This window comes from Desarmillaria tabescens, assembly GCF_030435595.1.
Source record: "Desarmillaria tabescens strain CCBAS 213 chromosome Unknown EV420scaffold_20, whole genome shotgun sequence".
NCBI classification, from domain to species: Eukaryota; Fungi; Basidiomycota; class Agaricomycetes; order Agaricales; family Physalacriaceae; genus Desarmillaria; species Desarmillaria tabescens.
In genome coordinates, this window is record NW_026848319.1 from 165025 (window position 1) to 182687 (window position 17663).

Genomic DNA, 17663 nt, shown 5'->3' on the forward strand with positions numbered 1-17663 from the left:
AATCCGACATTTTTTATGCGTGCGTCTGTCTGTGACAACACACATACCCCGCTAGATTGCCGCTGCGAACCCTCATTGATATCTGTTTCGTACTGATGATTTTCTTTTTCTTTGTTAATGGACGTCGCTGTTATTGGTCTCAGCTTCCACTGGTCGTTTTCGCTCACGTAGGTGTATTCTACATCATTGCATATGTCTTTAAAATATTTTTCACGACGATATAAGAACGTTATACTACTTTTATTGGTGCATGGAACAATAGTTGCAATTCCCTTTTGATATCATGATTTTATGCATGTATTTGCCTCTTCCTGAGCCTGGTAAGACGTATTATTGGTTTTCAACAATTAACTGATGACTGGTTATCAGACCCAACCCACCGGCAACACCGACGTCGTCTGGTACAGTCATTATGAAGGGCTTGCGCCGAGACGGATAAAGCTAGCCGTATCGATCTGCCGCAATATCGCCCTTGAGTCAAAGCCTCGACTATGTCTACAAGCCATCGATGATCCTGGCTACTGTGGGCAAACGAAGCTTCTGTCTAGTAGAGTCAACTGTCTAGCAAGCGCTAGGAGACATTTGCTTTTCGCCGTTTACATTCTCCGGTCCGTCACCTGTACAGATGCGCCCTGGTGGAATCATCTTCTGGGTTGCTAACCATTCTGCCTATCACGATCATATATTGTTTTATCCTTCGGGCTGGTTCCCGTTTGTCAGCTGCAGGATTACATGTGGCTCTTCGTCTGGACTTGGTACGATGTCAAGTGGAACCATATTCGAGTTTGAGTGGTACGGAGGCGCATAGCTTTGCTTGATCTCGTCGTTCTTCCTTACCGAACCTTACATACGAAGGCGCACTTTCGGCTCCGTCTCACTGTTAGCCAAACATCTGTGAAACGCCGGGCAGGGATGGAAATGATGTACCTGCGGGAATTTATTTAAGATGTCTCCTTTATGCCTGGCCATCAATTTTGGTTTATGTTTCAGTCAGTAGATAATTAGGCTCCAAATCAACATTAGGCTTGGAACTAGATAGTTGAAAGTTGGTCTATATCGTTGCGTTTATTACCCACATATAATATCGACCCATGATGGTCATTATTGAGGTATTATCAGCTATATCCATGAAAAATCTGTACATGTAGAGGGTATCTATGTATACAAGATGAAGATGACGAAGAAAAATGTGCAGGCGGTGTAAAATGATAGACCTTCACATAATAACACAGCAGGAGTTTTGCTAAGAGGGGGAGGTTAGCTTATGTACAACAGGACGCTATAAGGAGTATAAGCAGACCTTCTTGGCCGTCTTGTAAAACATTTTGCTCTGGGCAGAAAGCGCATTGGATCTATCCACGAGGTTGTCTAGTTTCTCACCGCGCTGTAAGACAGACTCGATCGTCTTGTGCTGTATATTGATTAAGACTACCGTGTAACTGAGCACAAAGGGTACATACAAGTACGATCTTGGTCTCATCTAGCTCCTGTTGGACTCTCATGATAGTGTCGGCCTGCCTGGGATCCTGATACTTCTGAAGGTAGGTGTTGATGTCGGGGAAGGAAATGGATGAAGGATCGCTAAACGATGACTGTGGGACTTTGGCGGTGAAGTCGTCCAGCAACTTTGAGAGCAGAGAAAAGGCGGGGCGGACAGGATATTCCTGATCAGTTATAATAACGCCTGATGATGGTGAGATCGAGGAAGGCAGCCCAAAGACGAGTTAGACGTACCTGCCAATTGCTCGGCGCCACCTCTATTGTATACATAGGCAGTATAATTGTTCTCCTGAATGCTCTGCCGTTGGCCCTGTGCAGTACGCTCTGCAACAGTTCTGGAGAAGAAGGTCATGAATTCGCCGACTGAGCCTTTCTGGTAGAAAGAGTAGGACGACAGGTCACTGGCAGTGCTCAGTACGGTACACTGTCCGCTTGGAGGCGCCAAAATGACAGAGATAGAGAAAACTTTCATCGTAACGAGTTCGTCAGTGGTGGTTGAGGTGGAATGCCGGGTTATTGACGTGTGCTTGGCTGTGCCTCCTGGCGATCATCATCGGTTCCTAATTTGGACGTGTGTTGAACAGGTGCTGTCACCGACGAACTTGTTGCGAACGTCAACGCATCTAACACGCTTTACTTGACTTTTTGCCTTTCCGGCTCTTCCACTCCCTTTCATCACGTTCAACTTGTACTCTCTCTACTGCAACGATTTTCACGACATTTCTTTCTAACGCCGCCTTACTCTTTCGTTGGCTCTGGGCGGCCACTGCTGGACGATCGATTGCTTAGAACACTGACCCTTGGCAATGCCTATGCCACGGTTATCTCAGAGCGCAGAAACTGCGCGTGCTGCAGCGCTACAAGCTGAATTCAATGAGAAGAAATGGGTGTGGGTCCCTGACGACAAAGAGGGGTATTTGGCCGGCTGGGTCAACAAGGAGGAGGGAGATATTGGCGAGATTATCATGGCTGCTGGTGGGGACGTATGTGCACTCTATATGCCACGCGAAATCATTGTATTGAAAACCGACAGTTTCGACGGGTCCCGCTTTATGCCCTATCCAAGATGAACCCGCCAAAATTTGACCGCGTTGAGGACATTGCGGATCTCACATTTTTGAATGAGGCCAGTGTGGTACACAACCTTCGCTTGAGGTACGGTTCTGGAGCAATATATGTGAGTCGCTATGTCGAGGGCACGATGGTTGTGGACTTACGTGTTACAGACTTATTCAGGCTTATTCTTAGTTGCTATCAATCCCTATCAGTCTCTCCCACTCTATTCCGATGCTATAATACAACAGTATCGTAACAAGCGAAGGGATGAGAATCCACCTCACATATTTGCCGTTGCGGAGCGGGCGTGGGTTAACATGGGTGAAGAGAGGGAGAACCAAAGCATACTAATCACGTACGCGATTGCTCCTTCTCTGGTCTAATATTCGCCTCACGTACATGACAGGGGAGAATCAGGTGCGGGTAAAACCGAGAGCACGAAGAAAGTCATCCAATATCTTGCTGCCATTGCTACCGATGTTCATACTTCGCCGCCCTCCCACTCTCGTACGCCAACGCTAACATCGTCGAGTTCCTTTGCTTCATCTATGCCAACAAGCGGACTCCCTCGTAACAGTTCCTTTCGTAGGACTCACAACGCGTCTCCATCTGTCTCCAGCTCAGGTTTGACGGCAAAGGGACGGCTAGGTTTGCTTGAGCGCCAAATTCTACAAGCCAACCCCATTCTTGAAGCGTTCGGAAACGCCCAGACTCAAAGGAATAACAATTCAAGTCGATTTGGTAAATTCGTCCGAATAACATTTGCTCCCGATGGCAGCATCGCAGGGGCAAATATAGATTGGTATTTGCTAGAGAAGAGTCGAGTTGTCGTGCGCAGCGAAGCCGAGCGAAGTTTCCATGTCTTCTATCAGCTGATGGCTGGCGGAGGTGCTTTGAAGGAATCATTACTTCTGGGAGGAGCCATCGAAGATTATGAATATCTAAATAAGAGCAGAAGAGAGGTGGATGGTGTTGACGATCTCCATGAATGGTCTGCACTAAAGGTCAGCCTTTAATCACTTGCTTTCAGGCTGACCACTCATCAGAAATATCTGCAGTCCGCTCTCGACATCGTTGGCTTCACTCCTGCTGAACAATTCGATCTATTTCGAATAGTGGCTGCAATTCTTCATATAGGCAACATTGCCATCACCTCGACGAGGGCTGATGATGCTATAATGCCTGATCCTTCACAAGCCGAGCGTGTGTGTCATCTCCTTGGAATACCCGTTGCCGAATTTACACGTGCCGTGCTACGCCCTCGTGTTTTAGCCGGTCGAGAGTGGGTTTCTCAGGCACGAACGCGCCAGCAAGCCTTGGATGAATTGTCCGCGCTTTGCAAGACTTTGTATGAGAAATCGTTTGGACGCCTAGTGGACAGGATTAATGAAGCCCTCGATCGACCCTCTTCAAAGTCCACTTTTATCGGCGTCCTCGATATTGCTGGTTTCGAAATATTCGAGATCAATACCTACGAGCAGCTTCTGATCAATTATACCAACGAGAAGCTGCAGCAATTCTTTAATCACCACATGTTCGTTCTGGAGCAGGAGGAGTACGCAAGGGAAGGTATCCATTGGGATTATGTCAACTTTGGACTGGACCTTCAGCCAACTATCGACCTAATCGAGGCAACCGGAAATGCTATCGGCATTTTGAGCTGCTTGGACGAGGAGTGTATCATGCCCAAAGCTACAGATCTCACTTTCACCAACAAGCTTACCAGTCTTTGGGCAGGTGCTTCTGGTGAAGATGATGAACATCCAGGGAAGCAAAAATACGAACCTGCTCGATTCGCGCAGGGTTTCCTGATCCAGCACTATGCTGCGAAGGTTGAGTATCGAACGGATGGGTGGTTGGAAAAGAACAAGGATCCGTTGAATGATAATGTCACCCGTGTTTTGGCTGCGTCTTCTGAGCGATACGTCGCCTCCCTCTTTGCAGAGTATTCTGATCTACCAGTGGCCAATGGGCCAGGAGGACCTGGTAACATGTTCACCGTGGCGAAGAAACGTGGTCTCAAGAAAGGAGCATTCCGGACGGTTGGGCAGAGACATAAGGAGCAGCTAGCGAGTTTGATGTCGCAGCTGCAAGCTACGCAGCCTCATTTCGTTAGGTGTATCGTGCCCAACGCCCACAAGAAGCCTGGACGTGTGGACGTTCCCCTTGTTCTCGATCAGCTACGCTGTAATGGTGTCTTGGAAGGCATTCGAATCGCTCGGTTGGGCTATCCTAATCGCCTACCTTTCGTCGAGTTCCGACAGCGATACGAGGTTCTCACACCTGGAATCATACCACCAGGGTATATGGACGGACGCGAGGCTTGTCGACGCATGGTCAAAACTTTGGACCTCGACGACTCGATATATAAGATTGGGACGTCGAAAATCTTTTTCAAAGCCGGTGTGCTCGCCGAGCTTGAAGAACGTCGCGACTTGCTTTTGTTTGATATCTTCTCTCGATTACAAGCTGTAGCGCGCATGTGGACAGCTCGCAGGCAAATCAAGAAGATTCTTAATCGTGCTATCGCTATTAGGACAATACAACGGAATGCAAGAGTGTATGGAGAATTACGAGATTGGCCTTGGTGGCAACTCTACACAAAGGTCAGCATTCATCTCATTTTTGCGGCTCGGGTGAATGCTCATTAACCGTACAGGTTCGTCCTCTTCTCGCGGCAACCCGGAATGATGACGAACTGCGCCGGAAAGAGGCAGAGCTTGTCTTGATCAAGGAGCGAGCCGAGCGGGACAAACAAGAGCGTGAAGCCTTGGAAAGTCTCAAGATGGCGCTTGAGGCCGAGAAGCGAAAGGTGGACGAGGAGCTCGAAGCTGAGCGTGCGCTCGGGCTCGATAAAGAAGCCTTGCTAGAAAGGAGCAAGAAGCGCGAGGCCGAGCTTGAGGAGGAGGTCGCCGATTTGCAAGCTGATGCGGAGTTGCTAGATTCCCAGCTGGAACGTGCCATGAATCTGCAGAAAGAACACGAGGAGAAGTATACCAGCCTTTTACAGGCATTTGATCAAGCGACAAGCCACGCTGTGCGTTTGGAGGGCGACCAGAAGCTCTTGTCAGCAAGAGAGACGGACCTGACCGCCCAGCTGGCTGCTGCTGAGGAAGAAATCGATATTCTCAAGAGCCAGATCCATGAACTCGAGAATGCCGTGGAAGACTTGAAAACGCTGAGGGAACAGGATCTTTCTAGGGCTCATGATCGTAACGATGTGATTGTGAAGGAACTGCAAGGAAAGCTGGATGTTGAGATTAAGACCAAGTAAGTGCATTCGAGTCTGCTGCGATAGTATACTAATTCCGGGCGCCAGAGATCTACTCCAGAACCAAATAGAGGCCGTAGAAGAGGACGCTCGTCAAGCCAAAGATAAGCTTGCCGAGCTGACTAGAACAGCTACCGAATATTCCAACATGATACAGAAGAAGGAGGAGCGAATCGCGACCTTGCTTGAGCAGACCGACGCCGCGAAACAGGAGCGCGAGGCAGGATCAAAAGAGATCATTGAGCTTCAGAGTGATATTGATACTCTTTCTGCTGAATTGCAGGCGGAGAAAGAAGCTGGTCTGCGTGGCAGTGCTGCTCGAATAAAGCTTCAGGAAGAGTTAGATGAGCTGAGGACTCTGATGGAGGCAAAGACGAGTGAGGCTACGAGACGTGCAGAGGTGGAAAAGAGCAAGGAGGAGGAACTTACCGATCTACGATCTCAAACGTCTCAACTACAACAGGAGCTAACGGAGTCTCGTCGTCTTGCGCTGGAGAGCCAGAGCAAGCTCAAATTAGAACTGGACTATGCTTCGAGGGAACTATCGTCTTTGAGAGGTTCACGCGACTCTTTGACAAAGCGGGAGGTGGAAGCGCAGGCACATCTGGCTCAACTTCAGTCTAGCGTCTCCGAACTGGAAAAGAGTAAGCGGAGCATGGAATCGGAGCTACAGTTGCTTAAGGCGCGTATCTACGAAACGGAAGGCCACCTTGCCGAAGCACGGAAAGCAAAAGAGGTATGTTCAGTGCTCTCATCGCCAGCTAGGAAGATTGACGGCCGTACAGAGTTTCGAACGTCAATTAGTCACCGCTCAGACCAAGTATCACGACATTGAGGACCTCATGCTCGAATCAGAACGTGAGAAGACGACCAAGCTTGAAAGTAGCAAGAAGCAGCTCGAAGCTGAAGTTGCTCATCGCGCCAAATTGGAACAAACGGTTTCTACTCAGAAATCCGAACTTTCCATCGTAAAGGATCGTAACATCAAACTGGAAAGGGATTACAGCAAGGCGATGAAGGATCTAAAGGAACGCGAATGGGAAGTCAAGCAGCTGGAAAGCAAGCAAGACAAGACCATCGTCGAGCATGTTCACGTCTTGGAGGAAGCCAAGAGGGTAACAGATCGACAGCTGGTAGATGCTCAGCTCGAGTTGCAGAGCCAGCGATTGTATATTTCTTCGCTTGAAAAGTCTAAGGCGCGCTTAACCGGGGAGGCGGAGGATCTGGTCCGACAGACAGAGCTTGGAATGCGTGGCAAGGACAAAGCACTCAAAGCCGAGGAGGAACGTACAGCGAAAGCGCGTGCAGAGGTCGAAAAGGAGAGGCATGGTAAAGACGTTGCTGAAGCTGAGGCTCGACGCCTCCAAAGGGAGCTTCAAAATGCTGAGCGTCGGGCTTCCGAATTCGAACAGGAACTCATTCTGGTCCAGCGATCGAAGGATAACCTCGAAACCGAATTGGAGCGCTTGGCCAACGAAACACAAGCCCCGACTTCCATGGCCAAAGTACAACGGCAATACGAATCTCACATCGCCCAGCTCGAGGATCAGCTGAACGAGGCCGAGTCTTCCAAGGCCCTAGCTGCAAAAATCAGAGATCGTGTCGAGCGTCATCACCAGGAGCTTCGTCAGCTTGTGATGAATAGTGGGCCGGTCGATTCATCTTTCCAATCTCGTCTACTTCAAGAGCTCAAAGCTGTGGATGACGATCTTGATCGAGAGATGTCGCTTCGCTCGCAGCACGTATCCTCCAACTCAAGCAACTCTGTTCATGGCATGGCCAATGTAACGCCTCGCAAGGGTGTAACGCGTCCCCGAAAAGAATCTCACACTGATGGTGCACATTCTTCCACAGACCGGCAGGTCAATGCCCTCAAGCAGCAAGTGCAAATTCTAGAGATTCAAATGGTAGCTTCAGAGCGAGTCAGGCAACATCTGGAGGCATCGATCCGCGATATGACCGCTGATCTGGAGAACAGTGATGGTTCTAAGCAGTCTCTTCAAACCTACCGCGCTCGTCTTGCGAAGGAGAACATCCGATTGGGAGAACTTCTTCGAGAGGAAGCAGAAGCGCGTCGTGCGGCTGAGTCTGCCCAGGTTGATGGTATCCAAACAATGTGGACCAAGTTCCAGAATACCATATCGGAAGAACGGCAAAACTACTCTCGTCTAGAGGAGTCAAGGAAGGCTTTGGTAAGTTTCTTCTGGCCAGGATGTACAAATATTGACTATCGTTCAAAGCTCATTCAACAACGTACAGCGCAAGCAGAGTTAGAAGCTCAACGTGCTCAGCTGAGGGAGTTGACAGAGTCCAGGAAGCGGATGGAGGCTGAAGCTGACGATCTTCGGTCCCAGGTCAGTGAAGCCAAGGCCGAAACCTCCAGTCAGTTCCATTTCATATTGTCTTTAATACGTATCTAATAAAGTCCCAGGTGTCAGACGTCAGCTGCAGAAACGCCTTCAAGAGGAGGATCTTTCCTCTTCCACCTCTGATGCAGCTCAATCAGGTTAGCAGATATTTAACTGGCTTTGAAGTTACCTTACCTGTTTCACAGAAATGCTTGCATTGATCGAGTCTTACAATGCTAAAGAGCAAACATACCAGGAACGCTTTGAAGCTGCCGAGATAGAGAGAGCCAAGGCTGCTCGAGCAGAGGCCTTTGGTATGGCCAATCAATGTTTTCTACCGTAATGAGTGCTCATAATCCTCCATAGTCCGTCGCTCCCTCAGCGAGCTGCAAAAGGCGAACGCCGACACTCTTGCACAGCACCAAACGTTGCAAGAGCGTTTGAAGGCGTCGGAACTCCGGGTTCAAGAGCTACAGGCCAAACTTGATGATGAGAATCACGGATCCTCTGATCTGGTTGTTATCAATCAGCGACTAGTGGAAGAGCTCGAAGACGAGAAAGCACGTCACCAAAAAGATCTCGAGGAAAGCGACTTTACCAGCGATCAAACGCGAAAGAAGTATCAAGGTACGTCGACACTTTTTATATTGACTCCCGCTCATATTAATCTCTCACAGCTGAACTTGCACAATTGAGCGAAGGTAATCTCTTTTTGCTTTCATGTTCGTATTGGATTTCTCACTCTTGAATTTCAGAGCTTCAATCACAGCGCGACAGTATGAGTCGACTCCGCGAAGAGAATCGGAACATTCGGTCGGACTATGATGAACTTCAACTCACCTTTGACGAGGAAGTGTATAACAGCGGCGGCTGGAAGAAGGAGAAGGAGCGGATGGAAACCAAGATCGGCGACATCACCAAGGCATACGAAGCTTCCACGGCCGCCCAGGCAGAACAACAGTCGCAGATCGTGACGCTTCATGGGCAGGTCCGAAAACTCCGAAGCATGTTGGATGATGTTGAGGCTGACCGCGCTCTTTTGCAAAAAGCTCGTCGGGCTCTACAGGCTGAGCTTGAGGGAATCAAGATTGACCATGTCGACACCAATCGGATGTCCACTGACAGAGAGTATCAGAAGCTGCAGCTTAAGAAGCAGGACCTGGAGCGGGCACTGGAAGAACAAGGTGATCGGGTGACCAACGCATTCGAGAGGATGAAGAAGGCGGAGGCATTGGCAAATGAGTTCCAGGTTAAGCTCAGCAAGAGTCGAGTGGATTATTCCGAACTTGAGCGATTGAACGTATGTCTATTTTTCACGGATATAAGTATCATCTTCTTATTGATGTCATGTAGGCGAATCTTGAGAAGCAAGTGAAGGAACTCAATGTGCGGATCGTGGATCTAGAAACCAGGGCGTTCGCAACATCATCACGGCCATCGACTGTTTCAAGACGGGGAGCTGCCGACACGCGGATTGAGGAACTGACCAGCCAACTCCATCTGGCATCCAACAAGAACGAGGCTTCGCGACTTTTGCGTGATGCCAAGTTCCAGCAGGCTGAAAGCGAGAGGCTTCGGGTTAAATTCGAAGAGGAGCGCAGAGGTTATGAGGGTCAGATTCAGCAGCTGCGGCAGGCGATGGACACGATGGTAAGCAACGTTCCAATTTGTCGATGGTGGGCAGAATGTTGAAGTGGCTATAGCAAACGCAAGAGAATGACCTACAATCTGCGAAACGGCGTGCTGAGAGAGAAGCTGGAGATTTCAAACAGAAGGCGTTGACGTGAGTGTCGTCTATCGTCGTACTCGTGGAATCTACTTACCTTTCTTTAGGCTACAACATGAACTGGAGCGCTTGCGCAATAAATTAGACAGGCCGACATCAGCACTAGGTTCACCGCTAAGTTCACCTCGTAAATAACCATGATAACTTTTATTCCCCTTTTGTTACATACCACACGTCTTGTATTTTACGCACTTGAGCATCTTATCTATGTACAGGAAAATGTATTGTATAATGACGCGCTCGGATACCATCATCCTAACGACTACTGCGTAGACAGCTTTGTCTCTCACGAGTAATGACATGTTGACTGCTTGCAAAACTGAAAGATCACAACTAAGGGATGGCCGGAATCGCATATCAATATTGTTTCATAAAGCATGACATGGATGATAGTAGAAGTATAAAGCCTGCCCTCCGGCACGTAGGGACCTCCTTTTACTTCAACGGGATGCTGGAGGAGGACGTGAGTGATAAGAAATGTACGCAACCAAAGAATGACTGACAATCGGGAAGAGTGGGTAGCACCAATACCGGGACGACCGTGCTTGACGGGACGGTACGAGCAGGAGAACTCGCCAAGGTAGTGGCCGGTCATCTCTGGCTTTATCTCGACAGAGTTGAAGACCTGACTATATGTCAATTCCATATCTTGCTAACTTGAAATCAAGACGCACCTTGCCGTTGTATATTCCGACAACAGATCCAATCATCTCGGGCACCACAATCATGTCTCGCAAGTGCGTCTTGACGACGGCAGGCTTCTCATTGGGAGGTGCCTCCTTCTTGGCCTTGCGCAATTTTTTGATAAGGCCGAGTGGTCGGCGCTTGAGACCGCGCTTGAAGCGTCTGCGGGCACGGGCGTGGACAAGGTCGACGAGCTACACACAGATACGATGAGTCTTGACCGCCGAATCGCCCAGCTACCGACGAACCTCTTCGTTGTTGAGGTCGAGAAGCTTGTCGAGTTCTACTCCACGGTAGGAAAATGTCCTAAAGGTCCTTCTCTTCTTGAGCTCGGCGGCGACGGCGGGGTCGGTGACACTTGAATCGGCCTGTACATCGTCAGGATCATTGCCAACGCAGCTAAGTGAGCACGTACCATCTTGATTTTGAGGTTTCTTGCGCGATGCGTTGAACTGGAAAGGGATGCGGAGTACGAATCCGGAAAGTGTGGCTGAAACCTTATTGTCACGTGCTACTATACAGCACCAGCTTCGCATCCGCAAAATTTGTGCAGGACCAAGTCACGAACGGATAGCAACCACAAGTCCTCCTGTAGTGGATTAAATGTGAGTCAACTTCGTTTCCTTTTTACTACCAACTGACTCCCACTCTCAGTGATTTGTGGAACCGTATACACTCAAAACATCTGAAAAGTGCACTCAATTTTACCGTTCGTTTGGACTGGCAATTTACTGTTACTTAGATGCGTTACATCGCTGCTTACCTGCTCCTTCAAATCGGAGGCAACGCCTCTCCCTCCGCCGCCGACATTAAAAAGGTCCTCTCTGCTGTTGGAATCGAGTCCGATGAGGACCGCCTCTCCAGCTTGATCTCTGAGCTCTCCGGCAAGAGCGTCGACGAATTGATTGCTGAGGGCTCTTCCAAGCTCGCCTCTGTAGGTCGTATTACCATACTTTCACATTCGGCTGCTCACCACCACTGCGTAGGTTCCCTCTGGTGGTGCAGGAGGTGCTGCTGCCCCTGCCGCCGCCGCCGGTGGTGCCGCTCCTGCTGCTGCTGAAGAGAAGAAGGAGGAGAAGGAGGAAGAGAAGGTTGGTCTTTCTGTCTGTACTCTTTCTTGCTACTCGTTAACACGATCTGTAGGAGGAGTCCGACGACGACATGGGCTTCGGTCTATTCGATTAAACTGCTGTATCTCTACTAGCTTTTTATTACGATTTGATTGTATTGCATTGTCTGTCGTTCGAACTGTTTGCTTTCTGGCACTGTTACATTACGAGGCGACTCGTTGACTTCAAGCTGCACCTTATTTGTGAATTTATGGATTTGTCGACTTGCAAGCAATCGGAGGTGTCGGTACTCCAATGAATTCCTATGAATTGCAAAGCGAACTATTCACGGTTATGGCAGGAAGCGAAATTTCAGCGCGGATTTCAAAGAAAGTCCAGACACTTTTTATTAAAATCTACTCGACGGTATTGATATTCAATTACTGTTCGCAGTCTCTTGCATCTGTGCTAAACTTCCATTTGCATGAGCAGGGACATCCATCGTGAATGCACCATACACCTGACTAGCATCTTCTTCAGCAGATCCAGGAACTCCGTATCCACCACCGCCAGGAGTTTCTAAGTCGACGTTAAGAACATACAGCGTAACCCAGCATTCTCACTCACCTATCCGAATCCTGTCCCCTGCCTTCATTGGACACTCATTTTTACCACCGAGGGCGATGGTAGTAACACTGCCGTCAGCTTCTTTCCTAAGCCAGAAATTCCGTCCTCGTTCTCCCGGCGATCCCCCGCGCATCCCATAAGGAGGTATGGCACGTCGTTCAGAGAGAATTGCTACATCCAGGTCTCGTGTGAATTCAATCTCTCGAACGCAACCGTCACCACCAGGATGTCGACCAGCACCTCCAGACCCAGTACGTATGCTAAATTCACGAACGATGACAGGGTATTTGCGTTCTATCTGTTCTGCGTCTCCGATACATGTGTCTGTAACAATGGTTATTAGTGCCCACAGAGGCGACGCCATAAAGACTCACTTGTCATATGGACGTGAATTCTGTGGCAAACAAACCTATCTCAGAAAAGATACAATAGTCGGTGAAGAGATACATACCCGCTTTGACCATCCCAATTCGAACCACCTCCAGAACCACCAGCAATGGTCTACAAAGGAAGGCTATCAACTGCCTAATCATGACTGGGCAAGAGTGACCCACCTCGTAATAACCAAAACCTTTGGTCACAGAAGAACCGCTGTTTCCTCCGTAGCCGAAGGTAAGGCTGAAGGAGGCAATTAATTAGGACCCACCTGACAGACATGGTAATAGGATCTTACTTGTTACAAGTGCCCTGGGACGCTCCACAGGCTTCGAATGCCTTTAGCACGACATCGGTAATTCTATGGGAGCCATAAGATAACCAACTAAGTTGTCGAAAGAACCAGCTTACCGCTGAGACGTCTCGACGTTACCAGCCACAGTCGCTGCACCGGGACCAGGGGAAAGAATAGTACGAGGAGGAATAATAACTTTGATAGGTGCAAGACAACCATGGTTGAGCGGAATAGCCGTCGGTATCAGTGAACGAAGAACATAGATAATTGCACTGTAGCCAATGGCAGTTGGCGCGTTGAGATTCGAGTAGCTGGTGCCGGTATTAACAATGACCTCCGGGCAAGTACGAAGGATGACTTACGACTGTGGGCTTGTACCGGTGAAGTCAAATATCGCTTCGCCACGCTTTGGATCGATATTGATCTTGAGCCGGAGCTCTTCTCCGTCGTCCATATAGTCAACAGCCTCAAGAGGCTTTCCACCAAACTTCTTGTCGACGAAACGCAGTAATTCTCGCACGGCGGCCTCCGCGGTGTTTTGGATGGCAGTCATATAGAACTAAGAAGTTGTTAATGCGTGCAGGAAGTCACTCCGTAGGACGTAGTTACCTGAACGACTTCCAATGAGAACTCCTCGATAAGGGCACGGATTAACGTGGCACCTCGGTAGTTAGCAGAGACTTGTGCTTTGAGGTCGGAAATGTTCTAAATTCACCAGTCAGCGCGACATTAGAAAGACACCAAAAATATAATCTGACGTCACTCAGAGTTCGTGTACCAGAGCATCCAGGATACTTTGAAGGCTGGTTGTACATGAGATCGACGACACCCTCTTCGTCAAACCTTCCCTGCTTGACCAATTTGAAACTGAGAATTTGTGCTCCCTCTTGTTCGATCGTTTTTGAGAATGGTGGCATTGAACCAGCGCGGATACCGCCTATAATCAAGACAGTTACTCAAAGAACCAATGGTGGCAAGGTTCAACTTACCAATGTCAGCATGATGAGCTCGAGAAGCTGTCCAGAAGACAACGTTCCCATTATGGAATGCGGGAGTAATAACCGTGATATCGGGCAGATGGGACCCTCCAGCATCTGTGGTCGTATGGTTTTAATGATAGCACGAACGGGACAGAACATTCCCTTACCAGGATGGTTCGAAACAAGTACATCGCCTTCTTGTAGTTGACCTTTATGAAGCTCTGCTTGGAAGCGTACAGCCGAACTCATAGCACCGAGATGACCTTGAAAGATGGCAAGTTAAATATATACGCTCAGAAAAAAAAGGAAATTAGGCTTACATGGGATGTGGGGTGCATTGGCAACAAGAAGCCCTTCTGGCGAGAAGAGGGCGCATGAACTTTGAAGGGGGATATAAACTCACGGGTGACAAAGGTGACCATTAGAACTTACTAGTCAAGACGTTCTTTGATGTTAGTCGAGATGGAAGTTTGCCGGAGGATAGTACCCATCTATAGTAGTAGGTTAGAGGTCTGGGGTGCATCATCCGTAATGGGAAGTGAACCTGTTCTGCGATACCCATGAAGCGATGGCCAAATACAGACAGTTGAATGGGGTCGACGTGATTATAGTCAAGTACAGGCTTAGCCAGCGACGGTCCGATCTTGTCAATTATAATATGTTTCGAGGTCGCCGTAGCGATGTAACCAGGTTCGATCAAAATAGTTTGAGTGTTGTCAAAGATGATTGCGGGTGCCTGCAATAATGTGAGCGCGCCGGAAGCACGACGAATGCTGTACACTTACTGGAATCTGATCTCCAGGCGATAAATCTTCAAGTGGAACCACAGCCGTATCTGTCCACCCTAGTCCATCAAAGTAAACCTTCTTTCTCTTGCAGTTGCCGAGCACTACCGTCGCTTCTTTCAACGTACAGTGCTCCAATTCCTCGTAAGGACTCTGCTGCTCTGTACCAGTGCTCTTCGCTACAGCCCTTACCCTTACATCATCGACATAGATAACCCTATCCTGAAGGGTGAATCCAAACAATTGATCATGTTGCTTGACGAAGTTTCCAACAAAGTCCCCATCCTCAGGTTCTCGGACCATCAAAGCAGTACTTGTACCTTGGAATCGACAATTGTACGAGACTTCCGTGGTGACTTGGCTTTGTGCGAATCCTTGGGAGGCGAGCGAGTCTCGAGCACGCTGAATAAGTGTTTCAGCACGCGTACGAAGCGAAGCATAGACAGCTGTGTTGTCGGCTCCAGACCTGGAGTCAAGAATAGAAGACGAAGGCTCTTGTTCCTCGACGACGACATCTGCAAGGGCCATCCCGTAGGCGGACAAGATAGAAGAGAACCGAGCGACGAGAATACGAGAGATTCCAAGGAGAGTAGCGATGGCGGTACCATGTTGCCCACCGGCACCGCCAAAGATTACGAGGTTATGATTAGCGCTCTCGTAACCACGAGCTTCAGTTAGACTATGATTGAGATAAGACGGGTGGACAAAGGTGAGGAAAATATTTAACCCACGTCCGAATTGGCCGACTCATAGCCTCATTAGCGACGCGAAGGAATCCCGAGGCGACTTCCTCGAAAGTCATCTTGATGTTCTTATCCGCGCTCATTCTCTCGGTGAGCTCCTCAAATAGTTTGCGAGTGGCGTTCATGTCTAGAGGTTCGTCTTCATTCGGCCCAAAGATTTTTGGGCTAGATATTGAGAGAGTCAGAGTGTACCAAAAATGGCACATATATCTACTCACAAATGTTCCGGCAAAAGTCTACCGAGAAGGAGATTGGCGTCGGTCACCGCAAGAGGACCACCCTTTCTATAGCAGGCTGGACCAGGATGCGCTCCGGCACTCTAGCATTCTGATTTAGTATCAAAATAACGTTGAAGATAGCAAAAACCAACCTCGGGGCCTACAACAAACATCCCGTTCTCCCAGAATAAGCGGGAGCCCCCACCAGCTGCGACAGTGTTGATGTCAAGTTGGGGGGCTTGAATGATAACCTGTGCTGTAGTGGTCTCAAAAACATGCTCGAGATGGCCACTGTAACGCGAGACATCCGTACTACATTGGGTATGAGCGTGTAAAAGAGGATGAGAGGAGACTAAGACGTACGAAGTACCACCCATATCAACAGATACCAGCGGAGTACCGTCATTGGTATCATAACAAGTTTTAGAATATCCAATGACCCCACCCGCAGGACCTGACAAAACCGCTCGAAGACCAGAAAAGTTCTTCCAATTGCATAGACCGCCATCGCTTTGCATGAACAGTAACTTGTTACCCAGTGCATCAAGACCTCCATCAAATCCACCAGCAAAGGTTTCGATATATGCTCGAGTCACCGGGGACAGATACGCATCAGCAATGGCAGAGTTGGCGCGAGACACAATTTTGATCATGGGTTGAAGCTCTGAGGAAACCGACACCGAAAATCCAAATTCTCTAGCCATGTCTGCAACCATCGTCTCGTGCGCTGGGTAGGTATACGAGTGAACAAAGGCAATCGCAATAGACTGGAAACCTTCGTCGTGTAGGGACTGGAGCTGAGCTCGGACGGACTGCGGGTCAGGCTTTTTCAGGACGCTACGCGTAGATCAGCCAAAGAAACAAGAATGAACTACAACAGATACACACCGAATAAAGTCGCCCGTAAGTCCGCGAACAATTGATGCATCAGACGTTCCTTCAAAGTCTAAGGCTGAAGATTCTGGATCCTCGGTGGAGGTCGCAATGGTAACTCGCTCTCCAATTTCAACTACTTTCTCATACAAGGACGATAGCTTCCTAATCGAGAGGTCGAATATATTGGGCCGAGCTGCGAGGAGGTCAGCAGGGAAACGAATAGCGAGTGATGAAGATTAACCTTGTTGTCCAATGCGCAACACATCGCGGTAACCTTCAGTGGTTACTAGCGCGCAACGCGCGCCTTTGCGTTCGAGGAGCGCGTTTGTAGCCACAGTGGTACCCATACGGATGCTTTCAACCTGTGAATCGTTTAGATTGGTCCTTAATGTTCAGCACTCAACATACCTGATCCAGCTTCAGCTTAGTACCCTTTGGGATACTCTGTCCAGACGACAACTCGAGAACTCTCCGGATACCTTCCGTAGGGGCATCAGGATAGTTGCTGGGGTCGACGGAGAGAAGCTAAGCGGCAGCGTTCAGCCTGAATCTATCCCGCATCGGAATACAACATACCTTCAACACAATATCGGGCTTCCCGGCCTGCGAACAGTGCACATCGGTAAAGGTTCCACCACGATCTGCAGTGGGTGAGCCAAAACATCGATAAACAAGAACTTGACGCACCAATGGCAATGCGGACTTGACTGGACGACATGGCGAGGACTTAGGAGGATGAGATATTCTGGACAATGGATCTGGGACGTATAAAAGGGTTTCCAGCATGTCTTAACGTCGTCTGTTAGGAAATCGTTCGGAATTGGAGCAGACATGATCACTGTTCCACAGTGTTTCCGCAAATGAAAGCAGATCCTGGCAAATTCCGCGGGCAATTCGATCACATAATGCCCGACTTCCGAGAGGGTCCAGCGGAGGCGGAAATTTCCTGGCGATGATATCTTAGGGTAAGGAGGAAGCAGCTGCCGTTGTTATAGCTTGATCGGCTCTGAGTCAACTAGTTGACTTGGGATTTGCGTGAATAAAAGGTGCATAATATACTATGCTGGATT

The 17663-nt window shown here is 48.9% G+C and overlaps 5 protein-coding genes across 5 annotated transcripts; 2 read left to right on the top strand and 3 right to left on the bottom strand.

The window, feature by feature from the left end:
- Nucleotides 1–938: 938 nt before the first annotated feature.
- Nucleotides 939–2053, bottom strand: EV420DRAFT_471855 (snare protein YKT6). The gene is made up of 4 exons (XM_060482268.1): nt 1735–2053; nt 1461–1684; nt 1301–1411; nt 939–1243 (listed from the first exon to the last, which is right to left on the bottom strand). Exons 1-4 carry the CDS (start codon nt 1970–1972, stop codon nt 1217–1219), a joined length of 600 nt encoding a protein of 199 aa, XP_060329967.1. The 5' UTR covers nt 1973–2053; the 3' UTR covers nt 939–1216.
- Nucleotides 2054–8858: 6805 nt separating this feature from the next.
- EV420DRAFT_1546773 (uncharacterized protein) lies at nt 8859–10301 on the top strand. The gene is made up of 4 exons (XM_060473318.1): nt 8859–9475; nt 9529–9825; nt 9879–9958; nt 10009–10301. Exons 1-4 carry the CDS (start codon nt 8954–8956, stop codon nt 10094–10096), a joined length of 987 nt encoding a protein of 328 aa, XP_060329968.1. The 5' UTR covers nt 8859–8953; the 3' UTR covers nt 10097–10301.
- On the bottom strand, nt 10302–11138 carry EV420DRAFT_1334984 (40S ribosomal protein S15). The gene is made up of 5 exons (XM_060468854.1): nt 11061–11138; nt 10894–11013; nt 10636–10839; nt 10465–10586; nt 10302–10412 (listed from the first exon to the last, which is right to left on the bottom strand). Exons 1-5 carry the CDS (start codon nt 11061–11063, stop codon nt 10397–10399), a joined length of 465 nt encoding a protein of 154 aa, XP_060329969.1. The 5' UTR covers nt 11064–11138; the 3' UTR covers nt 10302–10396.
- Nucleotides 11139–12044, top strand: EV420DRAFT_1334987 (60s acidic ribosomal protein-domain-containing protein). The gene is made up of 4 exons (XM_060468855.1): nt 11139–11250; nt 11300–11579; nt 11632–11736; nt 11789–12044. Exons 2-4 carry the CDS (start codon nt 11388–11390, stop codon nt 11828–11830), a joined length of 339 nt encoding a protein of 112 aa, XP_060329970.1. The 5' UTR covers nt 11139–11250; nt 11300–11387; the 3' UTR covers nt 11831–12044.
- A 26-nt stretch (nt 12045–12070) lies between these two features.
- EV420DRAFT_1334990 (Hydantoinase B/oxoprolinase-domain-containing protein) lies at nt 12071–17608 on the bottom strand. The gene is made up of 25 exons (XM_060468856.1): nt 17281–17608; nt 17170–17234; nt 17002–17118; nt 16835–16955; nt 16606–16786; nt 16081–16554; nt 15870–16029; nt 15718–15818; nt 15488–15664; nt 14757–15435; nt 14516–14707; nt 14404–14462; nt 14292–14350; nt 14139–14234; nt 13981–14085; nt 13750–13928; nt 13601–13696; nt 13354–13550; nt 13108–13302; nt 12995–13057; nt 12876–12939; nt 12773–12822; nt 12698–12715; nt 12322–12647; nt 12071–12273 (listed from the first exon to the last, which is right to left on the bottom strand). Exons 1-25 carry the CDS (start codon nt 17309–17311, stop codon nt 12131–12133), a joined length of 3948 nt encoding a protein of 1315 aa, XP_060329971.1. The 5' UTR covers nt 17312–17608; the 3' UTR covers nt 12071–12130.
- Between the last annotated feature and the right edge of the window lie 55 nt (nt 17609–17663).

Excerpts from the sequence above, each read along its gene's own strand:
- EV420DRAFT_1546773 (XM_060473318.1), top strand. The coding sequence starts at position 8,954 with ATGAGTCGACTCCGCGAAGAGAATCGGAACATTCGGTCGGACTATGAT. Across the intron at positions 9,476-9,528 it reads CCGAACTTGAGCGATTGAAC|GCGAATCTTGAGAAGCAAGT; the intron begins GTATGTCTATTT and ends GATGTCATGTAG. Across the intron at positions 9,959-10,008 it reads TTCAAACAGAAGGCGTTGAC|GCTACAACATGAACTGGAGC; the intron begins GTGAGTGTCGTC and ends ACCTTTCTTTAG.
- EV420DRAFT_1334990 (XM_060468856.1), bottom strand. The coding sequence starts at position 17,311 with ATGTCGTCCAGTCAAGTCCGCATTGCCATTG. Across the intron at positions 15,819-15,869 it reads TGTTTGTTGTAGGCCCCGAG|AGTGCCGGAGCGCATCCTGG; the intron begins GTTGGTTTTTGC and ends TCAGAATGCTAG. Across the intron at positions 15,436-15,487 it reads ATGAGTCGGCCAATTCGGAC|TCTAACTGAAGCTCGTGGTT; the intron begins GTGGGTTAAATA and ends TCTCAATCATAG.
- EV420DRAFT_1334987 (XM_060468855.1), top strand. The coding sequence starts at position 11,388 with ATGCGTTACATCGCTGCTTACCTGCTCCTTCAAATCGGAGGCAACGCC. Across the intron at positions 11,580-11,631 it reads GCTCTTCCAAGCTCGCCTCT|GTTCCCTCTGGTGGTGCAGG; the intron begins GTAGGTCGTATT and ends ACCACTGCGTAG. Across the intron at positions 11,737-11,788 it reads AGGAGAAGGAGGAAGAGAAG|GAGGAGTCCGACGACGACAT; the intron begins GTTGGTCTTTCT and ends CACGATCTGTAG.
- EV420DRAFT_471855 (XM_060482268.1), bottom strand. The coding sequence starts at position 1,972 with ATGAAAGTTTTCTCTATCTCTGTCATTTTGGCGCCTCCAAGCGGACAG. Across the intron at positions 1,685-1,734 it reads TGGCGCCGAGCAATTGGCAG|GCGTTATTATAACTGATCAG; the intron begins GTACGTCTAACT and ends CACCATCATCAG. Across the intron at positions 1,412-1,460 it reads ATGAGACCAAGATCGTACTT|CACAAGACGATCGAGTCTGT; the intron begins GTATGTACCCTT and ends ATCAATATACAG.
- EV420DRAFT_1334984 (XM_060468854.1), bottom strand. Across the intron at positions 10,840-10,893 it reads TCGACCTCAACAACGAAGAG|CTCGTCGACCTTGTCCACGC; the intron begins GTTCGTCGGTAG and ends ATCTGTGTGTAG. Across the intron at positions 10,587-10,635 it reads TCGGAATATACAACGGCAAG|GTCTTCAACTCTGTCGAGAT; the intron begins GTGCGTCTTGAT and ends ACATATAGTCAG.